The sequence below is a fragment of the Monodelphis domestica genome, chromosome 8, assembly GCF_027887165.1.
Source record: "Monodelphis domestica isolate mMonDom1 chromosome 8, mMonDom1.pri, whole genome shotgun sequence".
Lineage (NCBI taxonomy): Eukaryota > Metazoa > Chordata > Mammalia > Didelphimorphia > Didelphidae > Monodelphis > Monodelphis domestica.
The window spans coordinates 130,116,000-130,134,016 of record NC_077234.1 but is presented as its reverse complement, the minus strand read 5'-3'; the positions used below and the strand labels follow the sequence as shown (position 1 = coordinate 130,134,016).

The window sequence follows — 18,017 nt, the reverse complement described above, 5'->3', positions numbered from 1 at the left end:
AAATACCGAGGAAAAGCAATTGCTTGACTACAGAGGTTGAGGGGACATGATCAAGGAGAGACGCTAAATGAGCGCCCTAATGCAAATACCAATAACAAGGAAATGGGTTCAGAGCAAGGACACATGTGATACCCAGACAAATCATGCGTCGGCTAGGGAAGAGGTGGGGGTGGGGGTGGGGAAAGAAAATGATCTATTTCCAATGAATAATGTATGAAAATGACCAAATAAAATAATGTTTTAAAAACTAAAAAAAAAAAAGCAACTCACATATGTTTGCAGCTTTAGAGCACCACAATTTTAAAAAGATATTACAAGCTGAAGAATGTTCAAAGGAAGGCAAACAGGATGGAGAGACACTCTAAGACAAGTCAGCCATGAAACAGATGAAACCGATGATAAGCATTTAAAAATCTATTGTATGCCAGGTATAGTCCTCAGCCCTGTATATACCTGTTCAAAGAATGAAGCAATACCTATTTTTAAGGAGTTAACATACTAATAGGGAAGACAATAAGGATGTCTGTAAGTCAACAAGCATTTAGTAAGGTTTTACTATGTGTAAAGCACTTGTGCTAAACACTGAAGATAAACAAGGAAAAAAACAGTTCCTGACTTAGGGCTCCCAAGGGAGACAACATGCAAAACAAATATGTACAAACATGATAATATAGGGGGAAATTGAGCCAATCTGACACAACGCACTAATATTAGAGAGGCAGGACTTTAGCTAAACCTGAAGGAAGCCAGGGGCTAAAGGGAAGGAGGAGGTGTATTCCAAACACAGGCAACCATCAGTGAAAATGCCAAGAGTTGGGTGACCTTGTGTTCTATAGAAGGACCAGTAAAGAGGCAGAGCACAGAGAGTGGAATATTGTATGAGACTGCAAAGGCAAAAGGAGCTGGCGTCAGAAGAATCTAAAAGGTCAAAAGGAAGACTGTACATGTGATCCCAGAAACAATAAGAACTCACTTGAGTTTCCTGACGAGGAATGAAATAGTCACACACACTTTATTTAGAAAGACCACTCTGACAGCAGAGTGGTAGAACCGGGAGTGCAGAAGCCAACCAGGTGATTGGCATGGTTTAGACATGAGGCAATTGGGGGGTGGGGGGTTGAGTTCAGAGGGAACTTATCACTAACTGGATCCGTGCCGGGTGGGCAGAGGGTGCTGAAAGAGATTTGGGGAGTCAAGGATGACAAAGAAGTCACAAGCACCAAGCCCATGGAAGCAAGGGAGATCACCAAGTAAAATGTACAGAGAAAGAAGGTACTGAGGACAGGGGCCTAGGAGACACCCTTAGCTGACATAGCAATGAAGAACCAACAAGGCAAACCGGGAAGAAGTATGTGAATAGATCTGGGTTCACAGAGGAACAAACATTTATTAAACACCTACTATGGATCTTGCACTGTGCTAAGCCCTTTACAAATATCTCATTTGATCCCCATAACAACCTGGGAGGGAGGTACTAAAATGATCCTCATTTTATTGTTGAGAAACTGAAGCCAAGAGAGGTTAAGTGACTTGTCACCCCACTAAAGGATCTGGGGGGCTGGGTCTGAGCTGGGGCCTTTGTGATTCTAGGCCCAGCACTCTATCCCCAGCACCACACTGTCTAGAGGAGAGACTATTGAAGAGAAAAGGGTGCTTGCCAGTGTCAAAGGCTAAGGAAAGGACAGGAAGGGCCAAGACTGAGAAAGGGTCATCAGATCTGGGAAACTGTGGAGAAAGCAGTTTCAGCTGAATGACAGAGGTCAGCAAGGGGGCTGTAGAGTGAGGGGGAGAGAAAGAAGGGGAAGCATGACCTGTAAATGCCATCTCAGGGTTTACCATGAAAGGGAGGACAGCTTCATGGCAATAACCAGCAGGGCCTGATGGATGAAGGGAGATTTCTCAGGTAAGGGGGGTGGGGGAGAGATGACTGTGTCTGTGAGCAGCAGGAATAATAAAGAGGAGAGATGAGAGAGGGATCAATCTTTGGGAGAAGATGGGTAAGAATGAGATGACTTTGCTCATGAGCAATAAGGAAGAAGGAGGAGATAGTGTACCTCTGAGGGATGTGAGCAAAGTAAGAGAGAAGAAGGAGAGGCTGGTGAATGGCCACAACTTTTTCCTGTGAAATATGAGGCAAAGTTCTCAGGGGAGAGAGTAGGGAAAGGAACCATGGAATGTTTGAGGAGAGACAATACAATCTGGAAAATGCACTCTGGGAAGTGAGATAACGAATGTATCAGGGAGGCATACAAGGCCTGCCTCAAGAGCTATGAGTGCTTGGTGTGTTTGATGATGAAATATAAATTTGTAGAGGACTCAGTCAACATGGTTCTAGAATATTCTTCAACCTCACCTTGGTCTCTAAGTCTCTAGCTTCTTTTAAGGTTCAGTGACTGTGCTATCTCCTCCAAGGAGTCTTCCAAAAGCCCTTTTCCCCTCAGCTTGCCTCTTTCATAGACCCTCTACACCCTCTCTATAAGTGATCTCTTTTTCATTTTGTCTTTTAAATTCCTAGGGGTCTTGAACATAGTAAACATTCAATGAAAACCTGATGGATTGGATTGCATTAAACTTGTTGGAGGAATGGTTCTAGTAAATCATCAGAAAAATAAGTCATTGTTTGTATGACATAACAAACCAAAAAACAAATAAAATCCTAAACTATGTCAGTAAAACTATAATGTTTACATCAAGGAAGGAAGAAGTTCCATGACAATCGAATGCCATCAGGAATTATAATGTTTAATTCTGTACAGAGTATTTATAGAAGGGCAATGACAAAGAAGATTTGAGAATAAGACAACTTGAATGATGATGAGACTCCCCAAAAGGCTGTAGCCCACTTACATCCATCATACATCTTTCCACTGCCCTAATGGTCCGTACATGTGAAAGAACTAAGAATGATAGGCTCAAAAAAGACTTAAGAGTGTCTTCAAATAGGAGGGAAATAACAGACTCTCAAATTGAAAAGGACCTTAACAATCTACCAAATCCAACCAAACCTTGGCCAAATTCCCTTTATGGCATTCCTAAAGATGGCATGTACCATGTTACTACTGGGCAGAGATAACAAGGTAGCAGATGTAAGGAAGAATTTTTTAACAATAAGATTTGCCTTAAAATGTAGCAGGCTGCCTTGTAATTTGCTCCTTTCTCCAGGAAGTACTGGAGCAGAAGCTAGCTCTTGGACTCTAGATTCTTGCATGGGGTAGATGGTTGAACTAGGGGACCTATATTATCCCTTCCAAATTCTATAATTCAAAATCAGTTAATTCTTTTGTGCTCTTCTTCCTCCATACTTGAATACCTAAATTTAATGTTATCACATCAGTGCAGGCAGGCACTCCCTACAATGCAGCAGAGTCTATCTTATTCATGTTCATCTTTATTCATATCTTACTACAAATCTTCCACCTGGTTCTGGCTTTTAAAAATACCTCACAGGGACAGCTGAGTATTATGGCTATCTATCTATTGTCTTTGATTCTTCTTATATGCCTGGACCACCTCGTTTTTTGGTTAAAAATGTTCTTCATTATTTCTTTAATGCCATTTCTTATAGTCATTGTTGGCAAAAAGGCTGTAGCCCACTTACATCCATCATACATCTTTCCATTGCCCTAATGATCCCATACAATACTGATTCTTCTTCTGAGATCCATAGTGTTTCATGATTAATGGCCATAGAGCATCATTAGGAGAATGTTGCTGTTATGGAGATGGAATTTCATAGCAGCAAACAGTTTGGGATTATTGGAAGCCCTACAAATTTTCCCAAAGTGGCAAACCTAATCTCCTCCTACTCTGTTCTGGTTCCAATACTTTGTTCAAAGTATCACTGTATGAAATATGCATGTATACTCTATAATCTATATGTGTATAATATGGACCAACTCAATAGGCTATTAGTCCAGGAATGTACTTTAATCTGAGCAATATGTGTTCTCTATTTGCTTTGTTTATCCAGGGGATGGCCAGATCAGTCTCTCTTGGAATTATCACAAGTTTCACTGAGACGGCCTGGCAGTTTGCTGGGGATCAATGCAATTAGTACAATTTCATCTGTAAATAGGAGTATCTGGAGAACCTTACCATTTATAGAGTATTCTTCTACTTGGACTCTTAAGGACCAACGTGGACGCATGCCTCCCTCCTCTTGACAGAGTGGTGTTGGACTATAGGTGCAGAATGAGGCATATTGTCAGTAATAGCCAATTGTTGAACTGTCCTACTTAGCTGTACTTTGTTATAAGGAAGAGTTCCATGAGGAGAATTAAGACAGTTATTGGGAAACAACAATAATATAAGAAAAGAAATTATTATTATTTTTTTTTAAACCCTTACCTTCCGTCTTGGAGTCAATACTATGTATTGGCTCCAAGGCAGAAGAGTGGTAAGGGCTAGGCAATGGGGGTCAAGTGACTTGCCCAGGGTCACACAGCTGAGATGTGTCTGAGGCCAGATTTGAACCCAGGACCTCCCGTCTCTAGGCCTGGCTCTCAATCCACTGAGCTACCCAGCTGCCCCCAGAAAAGAAATTATTTTTAAGTATCTGGACTCAAGCAATACCTTATTCACAACAGTGGCATATATTGTGACTGAGCTTGTCTCCCAGTTTAAATGCTTCAGTTGATATCAGTCAACACAAAGAGTGTTGTTGAATAAAGTTTTCCATGTAATCGTATTTGTTATGTAATTTTGTAAAATTTTATATATATATATATATATGTAAAACAACTTGTTTTAAGAAGATCCATAATAAGGCTGCATATTGTTGTACAAAACCAAATATTCTTTAAAAAAATCAACAAACAATAAACAGTTGAGATCTAATAACTACATCTATTAGTAAATTATATGACTGAGGTCTATTACTGTCTACAAAGTCCTCCCCTATTCTTTTGTTATGTTCTTATTAAACACCTATTTTGATACATTACAACTTTTGAAAACTTTTATAGAACAGGAAAGCACAATTATAGGTCAATAATAATGAAATTATCTTAATCATCTTTTTTAGGTAAAAGTATCATTTGTAATTTTTTTCCTCTTTCGTTTGGAACCTCTCACTCCTTAGGTTATCTTAAAAATCAATGCCCCCTTACTTGTGTCAAAAACCAGGATCACTTTCTCCTGGACGAAATATAGTTCTTTCTTAACTTAACCAAATGTAAATGAATTCAAATGAGAGCATTCCATCATATTGCTAATGAAAATAGATCACTGGAAGATGTTTTAGTTCTTATTAGTTTGCTGTTCTCCTTGTTATATCTATAAATACTCTTGGAATTACCTAGTATTGCAAGATCTTTCCCAAGTTTTCTTCATTGTCTTTTCTTTTGAAAGTTTTTGAATGTTTTCTGTAGTAGTACATATTATCTTCAACTCCATCTCTTCCATTTTTTCTTCACAAAAGAGATCATATTCAACATGGGCACCACCTTTGGCTGCCAAGTTTCTTTACTTGGCAAGGGGGCTGAATGTCTGCTGGCTGAGGTAATTTCTGGGCTTTTTGGCTTCTCTGATGTGGTGACAACTTTGCATTGGTTAAACTTTTCTACAAAATAGTCATGGAATCAATGTATTTTTGTAGATTTTTAAATTTCTTTGGAGTCATTAGGAAGGAGATGTTGTAGTCCCAGGCAGTATGAAATTCTCCTATATTATTTAAAAATGAATAGTACCCTGAAAAGCAACCAGAAGTGTTCGTGTATCCATCAGACACTTACTAAGTGTCCACGTGCAAGGCCCTGTATTAAGAGATGGGAATACAAAATGAAAGTCTCTGCTCTCAAAGAAATTAAAGCCTACAAGAGGGGAATAATGTGAAAAAAAAAAAAACTATTCATTTCTTTTGATTCCGTGATCCTATTACTGAGTATATATCCATAGAATTCAATAACAGAAAGACTATATATGCTAAAATATTTATTACAATTTTTTTCATGACAAGGGAAAAAAGTGGGTACTTCACCTATCAGATTGGCCATTACATCAGCAAAAGGAAAATGACAAAACTTGTTTTGGGTTATGGGAAAGTTGGGGCATGAATGCATCAATGAGGGAGTGGTGAATTGATTTAATAATTCAGGAAAGCAAAGTGGACCTATAAAACAGTGCATACCCTTTGACCCAGTAATGCCATAATTAGATTTATATCCCAAAGAGATTTTTTTAAAAGGGAATATCCTACATATACAAAAATACTTAAAGCAGTTCTTTTGGAGGAGGGATGCGGGAGGGTGGGGTACAAAGATCTGGAAAGTGAGAGCATACCCATCTACTGGGGAATGGCTGAGTAAGTATCTGATGTAATGGAATACTAAAAACCTGGAAAGACTTATATGAACTGAAGCAAAATGAAATAAGCAGAATCAGGCAAACACTATACACAGTGACAGCAGTACTAAGAGTAACAGTTATTCTCAGCAATACCATGAACCAAAACTATCCCAAAGGACTCATGATGAAAAATGCCATCTACTTCCAGAGAAAAAGAGAATCCAGACCAAAGGAAACTTTTTTTACTTTCTTATTTTTTTTCTATTTGATTTTTCTTTCCACAAAAGGATTAATATGGAAAAATGTTTTACGATTGCACAAGTAAAATCTACATAATTTAACATCTCCAGGGCAGTAGGAGTTTAGGGGAAGAGAGAAAGAGAGAATTTGAGACTAAATATTCTTTGAAAAATGTTGGAAACTGTTTTTAACATGTAAATGGGGGTAAACAGTTCTCAAAAAAAGAGTGGGAGCTCACTGATTGGACAATTGCTGAAAAAAAAACTATGATATGTAAATGTAGCAATATACTATATGCAACATAAAGAAGGTATGCAGGGAAATAGGCAAAGACTGATAATAAATTTAAAAAGCAGAACCAGAAAAACAATTACATAATAATTACAAAATATAAATGTTTAAATATAGGTAGAGTCTATGTAATTTTGAATTACATTCTGGTTTTAAAAGAAAATAATAGCCAAAAATGATGAATTAATCAAAAATTGAGATTCAAAAGTTAAAATAAGAAAAGTAAAGTTAGAACCTTGGAAAAGACAAGAAAATTTCCTATAGCACATACAGGGATCACAGGCAAAAGCCAAAACAAAACAAAAAAAGGCAAAAAATATGGAATAGATTTCAAAATATGTATTCCAAGGAAAAGTTGAATGATGTTGAGTTTTCTCTAAAATATTTCTCATTTAACAAAATCAAAACTTGAAATATTTCTTGCAGACATTTAAAAATTTGTCATCAGTTTACCATTACAGCAATTCAGATAATCAGTGTTGCCACAATCAAGCTTGTGGACATCAAGATGGTCAAACTATCTCCCAGTAATTCATTTTTATAACTAGACCTGTCCCCCAATAAAGTTCTTACTTATTCCAAGCAAATTCCAATTTCTTCATCTCCTGCTTTTATAGCTTTCCCATCAACTCCCAATTCCAGAAGGGGGAAAAACAGAAGGAAGAATATAAAAATTACCAGTTTTAGCTTTCCTTCTATTCCTGAAGCAGAGCATTGTGTATAAGAATTATTTCTGGCAGTCTGGAGGGGGGCATTTGATGAAATGCACCTGTGTATTTTCTTTTAAAGTAAACAGTAATTTAAAGCAATGATTCATTTCTATTTTCAAAACCATGAAATTGGCAAGACGAGGCTCCTGATTCCTTTCGAGACAACAGTCTAGGATTATCTAAAAAAGAAGATGTACTATCCATGAAGAAATTCTATCCACATTAACCTTTTAGGAACTGAGTTCATCAGTTCATGTGCATAATTTAGTTTGAAATTATGTTTCAGAGTAGAAATTTATTATTATACAAAGATATAAGTGAAGAGATTTGTTAAAGTAGGAACAAGATTGCTTCTATTCCCCATCTACCTGCCCTATACTCTGAATGATTCTGAATATTCTTTCTTTCCCATAAAATGGCATCCATACCCACTGCAGACATTTAATCACCCATACTCTTTAGGAGTAAAGAAAAAGAGTCAAGAAAGGAAAGATGCAAGGAAGTGGGGAAAAGGGAATAAAAGGCAAAATTAAATGACGTTACCCTCCAGTGCCATGGAATAGTTTTTCCCTATTTGAAAGTGAAATAAAATTAAAATAAAAATAAAAACTATTCCAATAGGACTTCAAATTCTTAGATACAACAGAATGTAAAAAAGAAAACAAAATGAAAATGAAGGAAAACAAGGAAAAATATAAGAAAACAGATTGTTTCCATACTTGCCAAACTGAACTATAATAGCAACAATTTAAATTACATATGACAGTTTTCATCAGAGCTCTATTTATTGTTCCATCTGTCTCCCTCAGGGTAATTAGGAACTAAAAAAACCATTTAATTATATGTTGACTATTTTTCTTCCTAAACATCCTCCCTTGCTTCTAAGGGAGGGTGAAAAAAATACTTTTTTTCTTTTTAAGTAGCATAAGAAGGAAAGAAATATAAGTGACATTATTCCAGGAGTAGAATATAGGCCATATAATGCATAAATTCCATCTGGTTCACAAGCAATAAAATACAGTAATACTTATCTCAACTGCAGAGAGGAGAGAGATATATTTTTGCCTCCTGCCCACATTTTTTAGAAATAAAAATAGAACAAAAGAAATATTCAACTATATTATCAATTTAGGTAGCACAATGGATAATCTTGCCTAAGATAATTACTAGTTGTTTGAGGTTTAAAATTAAGTGGGTTAGTTGACTAGAGGTTAAGCAACTTAATCTATGCCTGCCTCAGTTTTCTCATCTGTAAAAAGAGGATAATAGTAATACTTCATTGGAATTGTTATGAGAATTAAAGAGGATCAAATCTATGTAAAGTTCTTTGCAAATCTTAAAATATTATGAAAATGCTTGCTATGATTATTAAAAACCATAATAAAAATATGATGGATTTTTTTAAGTAGCATATGAATTTTTGAAGTTATTTCTTCTCAATAGTTTGGAACAAATATTAGTAATTTTTATAAAAATTCAATTAATCTATGAATCCATTGACCAATTTTTTATTTACTGAAGTGATCTAAGGATCATTCTTACAACTTTTTTTTTTTTAAATCCTTACCTTCCGTCTTGGAGTCAATACTGTGTATTGGCTCCAAGGCAGAAGAGTGGTAAAGGCTAGGCAATGGGGGTCAAGTGACTTGCCCAGGGTCACACAGCTGAGATGTGTCTGAGGTCAAATTTGAACCTAGGACCTCCCATCTCCAGGCCTGCTTACAACTTTTAATAAATAAAAAAACTGACTTATCTACAAACACAAATATTATTTCAGTAAAATGACACTAAAAGCTTAAAGGCCTAAACTATGTTACTTAAAATATTCACACTGAAAGTAGATAGTACTGTTATATCTAATTATTTTTAGCCATTGACCTAGAGCTCATGTTCGGGGACAAACCCACCCCCACAAAAAAAATAAACAAAAAACTTCATTTCAGAAAAACAAACTCCTTAAGAACAAAGATTATCTCGTGCCTTGCACATACAATAGGTACTTAGAAAAAGTTTTTTTATTTGCACTAGAACCAAGTAAAGAAGAATAGCATAATTAACATTTACTCATCATCTAACCTACAAAGCTAAATCATCATATACTGTAGTTTGTTCAACATTAGCTTATTTTAACCGGTATCTTTTATAGGTCATACCAAATAAATGTTTAGCTTCTCTCATCTTGAACAATGAATGGTCTTTAAATATATTTAAACAACTTAGTTTTGAGAAAAGCAACAATGGAAAATAATCCAACAAGCCATATAATGCAACAGGCTATGACTTTCTGTAAGATGGAACTATCTCAAGTACCATTAAGGCTAATTTATGACAATTGGTTTACCACTATAGAATGACAGATTCACCATGAATCCATGGTAGTATCTATGAGACACCTCTTATGAAGATGGTATTTTGAACTATGGGATTCAATTTGATTTAATTACTAACAACTCCTCCCAGTTTCCCTACAGGTACCTTATTACTACATTTGACATTTAAGTCAGGAACCAATAAAAGAATCATTGTGAAATATCAGTAATGTATATTAATCAATGCTAAATGTATGTAGGATCCTTAAGAAGGTATACACAAAAAGGCCTAAGAGCAGAGATGGCTAGAGAACTATGAAATGCAATTTTATGAATTAACATACATATGTAACCACGTAAACTAAGTTCATAAAAACTTGAAGGAAAATTAGATATCTTCCCTCATTTCACAGATAAGAAAAGCCATAAAGATTATATGATCTATCTAAAATTACCCAAGTAGTGAGGAGCAAAGACAGGATTCTTCTTGCTGACTCTACCACGTGAGTTCTCTCTCGATGGATCTCCAAACCAATGAGATGAAATTTATCAGGAATGAATGTGAAGCTCTGCATTTCTGGGGTGTGTTTGTTGCAGTCACATTTTAGCAAAGTTAAAAAAAAATGTTCACACTCCCTGACCCAATGGTTCCAATGCTAGGCATATATAGAGATTGAAGAAAGGTTACCTGTACACCAAAAATATTCAATGCAGCATTTTATTGTAGTAAAGAACTGAATATAATGCAGACACCCATCGACTCAGGACTAGATAAACAAACCTTGGTACACAGATGTGATGGAATATTACTGCACTTTAAATAATTATAAATAGAATAAATTCAGAAGTGGAATGACTAATATAAACTGATAAGAATGAAGCAAACAGATCCAGAAAGTATATAAAGACAACAATGTAAAAGGAGCAGGAAAGGGGAGGGGGGCTGAAACTGAAAGCAATATAACAGTAATGGAAAATTACTAAAAATAATAACTAGCATTTATATAGCACTTATTGCATACTAGCCACTGTGCTAAGTGCTTTTACAATTATCTCAGATGATCCTTACAACCACCTTGGGATGTAGAGGCTATCATTATCCCCATTTCACAGATGAGGAAACTGAGGCAATGGTTAAACATTCTGCCCAGGACTCACACAACTAATAAATATGTGAGGTTGGATTTGAGCTCAGCTCTTCCTGTTTCCAGGGCAGTACCCATTTGTGTCAAAGAATAGAGGAAAACCATCTTCTCTGACCCCATTGTAGAGATGGAGCACAAGGGATGTAGAATGGTACCCATACACACTGTCTGACAGGGCTGATGTTTAATTTCTGCTAAACTGCCATTTTTCCTCTTTCTAAATTTTCATTACAAGGAACAGCTCACAAAGTAAAGGATGGAAAGGGTTAATAGATATATTTATGTTTGTTTGTATTTTTCTTTAAATCCAGAACCACAGGACAAGAGCTGAGAAAACAGGAGTGAGGTGACTTGCCTAGGGTCACAAAAGGAAATAAGGACAAGAAATACAAAATGAGGGGTATAGGGATGACAACAGGGAAAAAAAAAGTCCCAGGGGTTTTACATAGCCACATGCTTATCTGACGTTGCAACTACTAAAAATCTTTCTCTTTGGATGGTTTGTGCCCCCTCCGCCCCCTTTTTGGGCTATAGGAGAAGCATTACCTTCCAAGGCAGAGACCTAGACCCGAGTTACAGATGACAAACATGCATGGATCAGCGGTAAAATCCATAATTAATGGAGAACCCATGTAGATGAGATAACAAACCATTGAAGGTTTTGAGGGAAGGAGAAAATAAACCAGAAAACTCCAAGGATAGTATTCCAAATTGGAAACTTAAAAAAAAAAACTACAAAAGTAATTTTCACATTAAAAAGGTTCTTATGATGGAGCTGGAGAAAGTTTGAAAAATTTTTAATTGATCTTTTGACAGAATCCATATAATTCAGAGAGGAAAGTGAATGAGAATAGGGAAGGAGTTTCTAAAAAAAAAACGTAAGTTGAAAGCTCACAAATTTTACAATAATGTAATCATAGTTTTCTTCCCAATTATTTCTGTTTTTAAAATAAGACTAATAATTGTTTAAGATGTTTTTAAAAATCCAGTATAATGAAGCTCCTTTCTGTGAACATGTTAAAAACTGGGTAGTATTTTTAATCAGTGTGTTAGAGTAGAAATAATAAGTCTTTCTTTAAGGTGTCTAAAACTCCTTTTAAATTTTCCAACAACTCCATGAGGTAGGTGCTATTATTCCTATTTTATAGATAAGGAAACTGAGGCTTACAGAGTTACAAAAGTGTCTGAGGCAGGATTTGAACTCAGGTCTTCCTGACTCAGGGTAAGTGCTCTATCCACTATACCACCTAACTCCTTCAGAAAAGAACTGAAGTCAGAGATACAAGACTTGGATTCAAATCTAACTCTTTAACATTGACTAGCTATATAACTACTTTGGGAAAGTTACTTCTCTCTAAGTCTTAGTTTCCTAGTTTGTAAAATAGGGATACCTTACTTCGTAGGGTTGTTTTAAGGGAAGTACACAGTAAATCCTAAAAGGCTTTTAAGAATATCTGTTCACATTATTATGACAGAATTTCTATCTCTCCCATTAGGGAGGAATAAAATCCAAATTATAGAAATTTCCATTCCAGCTCTAATTCTACTATTAATAATTACTTAACAAAGATGTGGTTTTGATAGTGGTAAAAACCACTACAAAAATGTTGCTACTTTAATAAAACATTCTTCTTATTAATCTTAAAATTCAGTGATCAGCATTCTACACTAAAGCACTATATTCTAGTCAGTAGCTTTGGCTGGCTAGAACCAGCCAAAACCAGCTTAGACCAGCTAGCACCAGTCAAAACCACTTTAGACTGGTTCAAACCAGTTATTACAGGCTAGCACCAGTCAAAACTGATGCAGACTGATCAAGACCAGTTTAGATCATTTCCAATCAGTCTAAACTGGTTCTGACCTGTCAAAATTGTCCAAATTTAACCAAATTAAGAATTAGTGGAATAATATTTTCCATTTACATTAACATTCAAACAGATTTGAATTCTTCATGAAATGCTTATTAAAGAAGGTAAATCTCAAACATTTAAGCAACTAAGTGGAACCATAGGGCACAGAGCACTGGGTATGGAGTTAGTAAGAGCTGAGTTCAACTTTAGCCTCAGATACAGACTTGCTATGTGACCTGTAGCACAGTGCCTGGCACATAGCAGACATTTTAAAAAATGGTAACTAGTATTATCCATTCAAAGTCAATAACCAATAATTAAAATATTTCAATGTAGTGTATTATTACAGAAAGAACCTGAAATTCCAATGCTCAGCCAAGTATGTTTTTTGAAAAATTAAAAATTTAAATTTTTAAAAGTAGCATTTTATAAACTTACTTCAAGGAAGAAAAGTCTCAAATACTGGTTATGGAAAATCAGCATTTTTTAGTATTTTAAATACAAAGTCTCTCACAAAATGGTTCCACTATAGTTTACTGGGAGGCTTCCAGAAATAAAAAACTACATCCTCTATCCTGATTTTGTCTCCAGGCCAATCACTAGTTTACTACTTAATTATTTCTTTCTGACATGAACATATTTCAAAAGTATAAGCCTCAAGCATATTGTCTACTCTGGAACATTTTAAGGAAAAATATTTATGTTTATACACAAACACTTAAAATGGTGACAGGAGACTGAACAACCAGTTTTTAAAGCTCATTTTAACATCTGGCACAACTTTCTTCACATTCTCCTCACTCTTCTAAATTACATTGATAAACACCAAATCTCCAACAGCATTTTTTTTGCCTTGTTTTCTGCTAAATACAAAAGAGATCTGTGCTGAGTTCCAGCATGACCAGAACCCTTTGAGTCTCCACCACCCCAATGAACTTATTCCTTAAGGAATCAAATTCTTTTCTGCTTCCACTTAGCCTACCTTTCTGCCTGTTCTCATACCACAGGATCACAGGCTATGGAGCTGGATGGGCCTTAAAGATCCTTTATTCCAACCCTGTCATTTGGTAAGTGAATGAAGAGAGGCTCCACCAGGGGACTGACTTGAAAGGCAGCATATGACAGCAGAAATACTGCTGCATCTGGAATCCAGGCAACAAGGGCTTATTAATCACCTGCTCAGTGCTAGGTACTGACACTTGCTCTGTGATCCTGGGCAAGTTACTTGACCTCTCTGAGTCTCCCTTTCTTCATCTGTAAAACAGGGACACCCAACAGTTATTCTTATGATCAAATCAGACAATACACGTAAAATGCTTTTCAAACTTTAAGGCACTATATAAATGGTCAGACCTTGTTGCCCCACAGCAAATAAGGAGAAAATTAGATCATGGGCCACTATTCAATGAAAAACATACAATATGTACACCTCTGCATGGCTCCATTGTTCTGCTATTAACAGAAGATGAATGGGAGTAACCATTTCCACAGGAGAAGGTTCCTGATCAGAGGGGTGAAACCTCAGCACAGGGCACAGTGGTGAATGTGAGGTTCACAAGAAAAGATAACCCTCCACCCTGACAAGAGGAAGTCTTCAAGTCTTTATTTCTTCTCCCAAATAACTTCTTTTTTTACTTTGTAACATCAGATAAAGTAATATTAGCATGAGGCTTGAAAATGGAAGACCCTCAAAATCCTAGCTCCTCTACTTACTAGACTAGATCACTACTAAGTTACCTATACCACTTGTTAGCTTCAGTTTCCTCATCTGTAAAATGGAGATAATAGTACTTGAATTTAGTCACTTTACAAGGTTGTTATGAGAATAAAAATTAAGATACAAAAACTACTTTGTAAACCTTCTATCACTATATAAATGTCAACTCATTACTAAGGAGGGTAAGAAGTCTAGGGTTTTATTTTCTAAACAACACAGTGAAATGTTTTCTGGCTTGTCACTCTTGTTTTATTCAGTGCCACTTTCTAGTACATCTGTTTCAAACCTCTTACTAAACGACATTTATATACCATTTTAAAGTTTCTGAAATGCTTCATGTAAATTATCTCATCTGAGCTTTATAACAAGTGAGTTAAGTACTTAAAGATATCATGAACCCAGGACTTAAACGTTTTATATACTCCAGTTTTAGGGATGAGAAAAATGAAGTTATGTGGCTTGCCTATGGTCACATTTCTAGTAAATGGGGGAGGCAAGCCTCTCTTGACTCCAAAATTGGCATTATTTCCTCTGCCTTGTTTTGCTTTCTTGATTAAGAATCCTTTTGGTAGTTTAAAAGTCATCCATTAGAGTAAGAGAAGATATCAGAGATCATCTACCCCAGAAATAAGACACCAAGACAGCCCAGGGAGGAAAGGTGAGCCATGCTAGTTCTTGACAGAATTGGCTCAAAGCTCTGGGAGCAAGGGGCATGATGCTACGAGCTGTAACAGACAAGTGAACGAAAGGAAGGAAGACACTAAGCAAGAATAATAGAAGCCCAGAGCTGGAGGAGACTCCCTAGTCCAGCTTCTGTATAAAGGCTGGATCTGCTCCATAACATCCCCAAAAGTGGTCACCCAAGCTCAATTTTAAAACCACCCTTAGCTGTGGCACACACCTCAACATGGCAATCCATATGACTTTCAGTTGGTTTTAACTGTTGAAGAACGTTTTCTAAGGAGCTGAAATTTGCCTCCCAGTAACTTCCACTCTTCGGTCCCAGTTCTGCCCCCTGGAAATAAACAGAAGTCTAATCCCTCTTCCATATGAAAAGTCCTTCAAATATTTGATAATATTTATCTCTTTCCCAAAATCCCAAGCCCTTTCCTTCATCCCCCCCACCCTCCAAGCCTTCATAATAACATAGAATCAATTCAGTTCTAGAAAGGACCTCAGAGTTAATCTCTTCCAACCATCCCAAACATACAGATAAGAAAGCTAAGGCCCAGAAAGGTAATGTCATAAAGTGATAAATAATGGGGCAAAGATTCTGATCTAACACTCAGCACAGTGCCTGGGACAGAGAAGGCTTTAAAAAAAATGTGTATTCATTGATTGGTCTGCTTATTAAAAAATTCAGTATTCTTTACACTGCATCGTCTTTTCCAGGATAAACATTACCAGTATTTTTCTGTTTCTCATGATATTATTTTGAGTTTCCTTGCTATTCTAAATTGCTTTCCTTTGGAGAACTTCAATTTTGACAATCTCCTTTCAAAAATTAGGCATTTCTAACTACTTTTAACAAACATTTATTAATCTTTATAAAGTTAAGAGCACCAGAACTGAATACAATGTTCCAAATGTAGTTTGACCAGTGCAGGGGTACTAGCTTCCCTCATGACAGGAGCACTATATTTTATCAATACAAGCTAAGATTGCATTTGCAGGATTTGTCCAAGTTGTGTGTCCTGATGAGCCCTATGGATTGCCAATCCAACTGCATATCAGTCTAGACAATCAATGCATATTCTTCCTTCATTCATTTTTTCCCATATGAATGAATAATTGGGTCAAATTCTCTTCAATGATGATGGATCTCATTTAGGAGTCCTTGAAATGTTTCCAGATTTGATGAAATCTGCAGAATATTGTCTGTGAATGGGAATATCTGAAAGACTTTACCATGTAGAGGTAATCCTTCTTCATTCCTAACTCTTTGTAATAGACATCCTCCAAGCTAGTGACAAATACCTTTGTTGAGCAAAGTTCTCCCTGCTTTTTGCTTAACTTAATATTAATAATTAGAATAAAGTTATTTCATATTACTTTCTTCTTTTAAAGAATCTTGTATGATTCTGAGATTATATAAATGTATATATACACACACATATATATATACATATATGAGAAATCTTGCTGGAGGAAAGCCTTTAAAGTATCATTTTGTCTTACCATGTCAAATACTTTTTTAACAGTAAAAACAACCAAAAAGCACAGTAGGATCTAATGGGCAATGAGTTGGTCCTAGAATTGGAGGAAGAATACAAGTTAGATAGCCTTTGGGAAATTTCACATTTCTGGTAATGATCCAAAGTTTCTCTCAAAAATTAAAGTTAAGATCTTTTTAACATCAATATTCTTGTTATATGGCTACAAATTAGGAAATATCAGTCTCCAATGAATGGAGAATGGGAATTAACCTAAGGACAATATGGTGGTCATTAACTATAACACTACCAGTGAAGAACAGCACAGAAGTAGAACAAAGGGTGTCATCAGAGATGTATGCCTAGAAAGCCTAATCCCTTGCTTTTATAGATGAGGAAACTGTGACACAGACAGGTTACATTCCTTGCCCATGATCACCTGCATAAGTGGCAGTGTTCTTTCAGTATTCTTTAGATTCAAACTCAGATTCTGGGGCTTGAAGGTCAGCCTCCTTTCACTGTACTATGTACCTTATAATACCCAGGGGACACCCAGCATGCTCCACAGACACCCGTGCAATGTCAAAATATCCTAAGGCACCCAAGCATGCTGACTGGACCTTCTGTGCCAGGTTTGCAAGAAAATACAAACAAGAGTCATACAGGATGGACAGGCATGGATAGGTTGCAATCTGCATCACTGGAAGGATTACTCACATGAATAAGATTATAGATCCTCAAGTATCAAAGAAAAAAGCTGCATTAGGCTTTCCTGGTAGCCATTGATGAAAATTAAATTTCTTTATTTTTACTGTCATTTTCCCTTGGTCTCCTGCTAGTTTCATTTTGCCAAAAAAAGAAGAAGAGAAAAAAAATGCATTTCAATAAGGTAGATATAAAGTGGGACCTTTCAGCCTACAGCTGAACTGGAAGAATTAAGGCCAACAACATTCACAAAAGATCTATATTGTATAAAGTTCTAAGATGTAGTTATATTATAGAAGTATATGGGAATTTTCAACACAAGAATTTTCAAAAGAAAAAACTTTTTTTCTACTCACATTTTCTACATGTCATAAAACTTATCTTAGAACAGTGTCTTGCACATATTAAGATCTTAATAAATTAACTTACGGCAAGGCTACCCTGAAATTACTGAGGTATAAAAACAAAAGATATCTAAAATTTTTTTCTTAATGTAAAAGTTGATTTGAAGTTGAAACCTTTGAAGGTTTTATTAACATTTTCATCCATGTTCTATAAATTATGCTCATCAAGCTGGTGAATCATACCAAATTGTGAGAATGAACTAGTATC

At 36.0% G+C, this 18,017-nt stretch overlaps 1 protein-coding gene across 4 annotated transcripts in view; it reads right to left on the bottom strand.

Annotated features, from left to right (window-relative positions):
* The window catches only part of UCHL3 (ubiquitin C-terminal hydrolase L3), a 105,323-nt gene that overhangs the window by 29,190 nt on the left and 58,116 nt on the right, over window positions 1-18,017 (bottom strand). For 2 of the 4 annotated variants that reach the window (XM_007501455.3, XM_007501457.3), the window contains exon 7: window positions 15,449-15,562. The exons of the other annotated variants lie outside the window; for them this stretch is intronic. In XM_007501455.3, coding sequence (XP_007501517.1) covers window positions 15,449-15,562 — 114 coding nt within the window. The remainder of the gene's footprint in view (window positions 1-15,448; window positions 15,563-18,017) is intronic. 4 annotated transcript variants of the gene reach the window in all.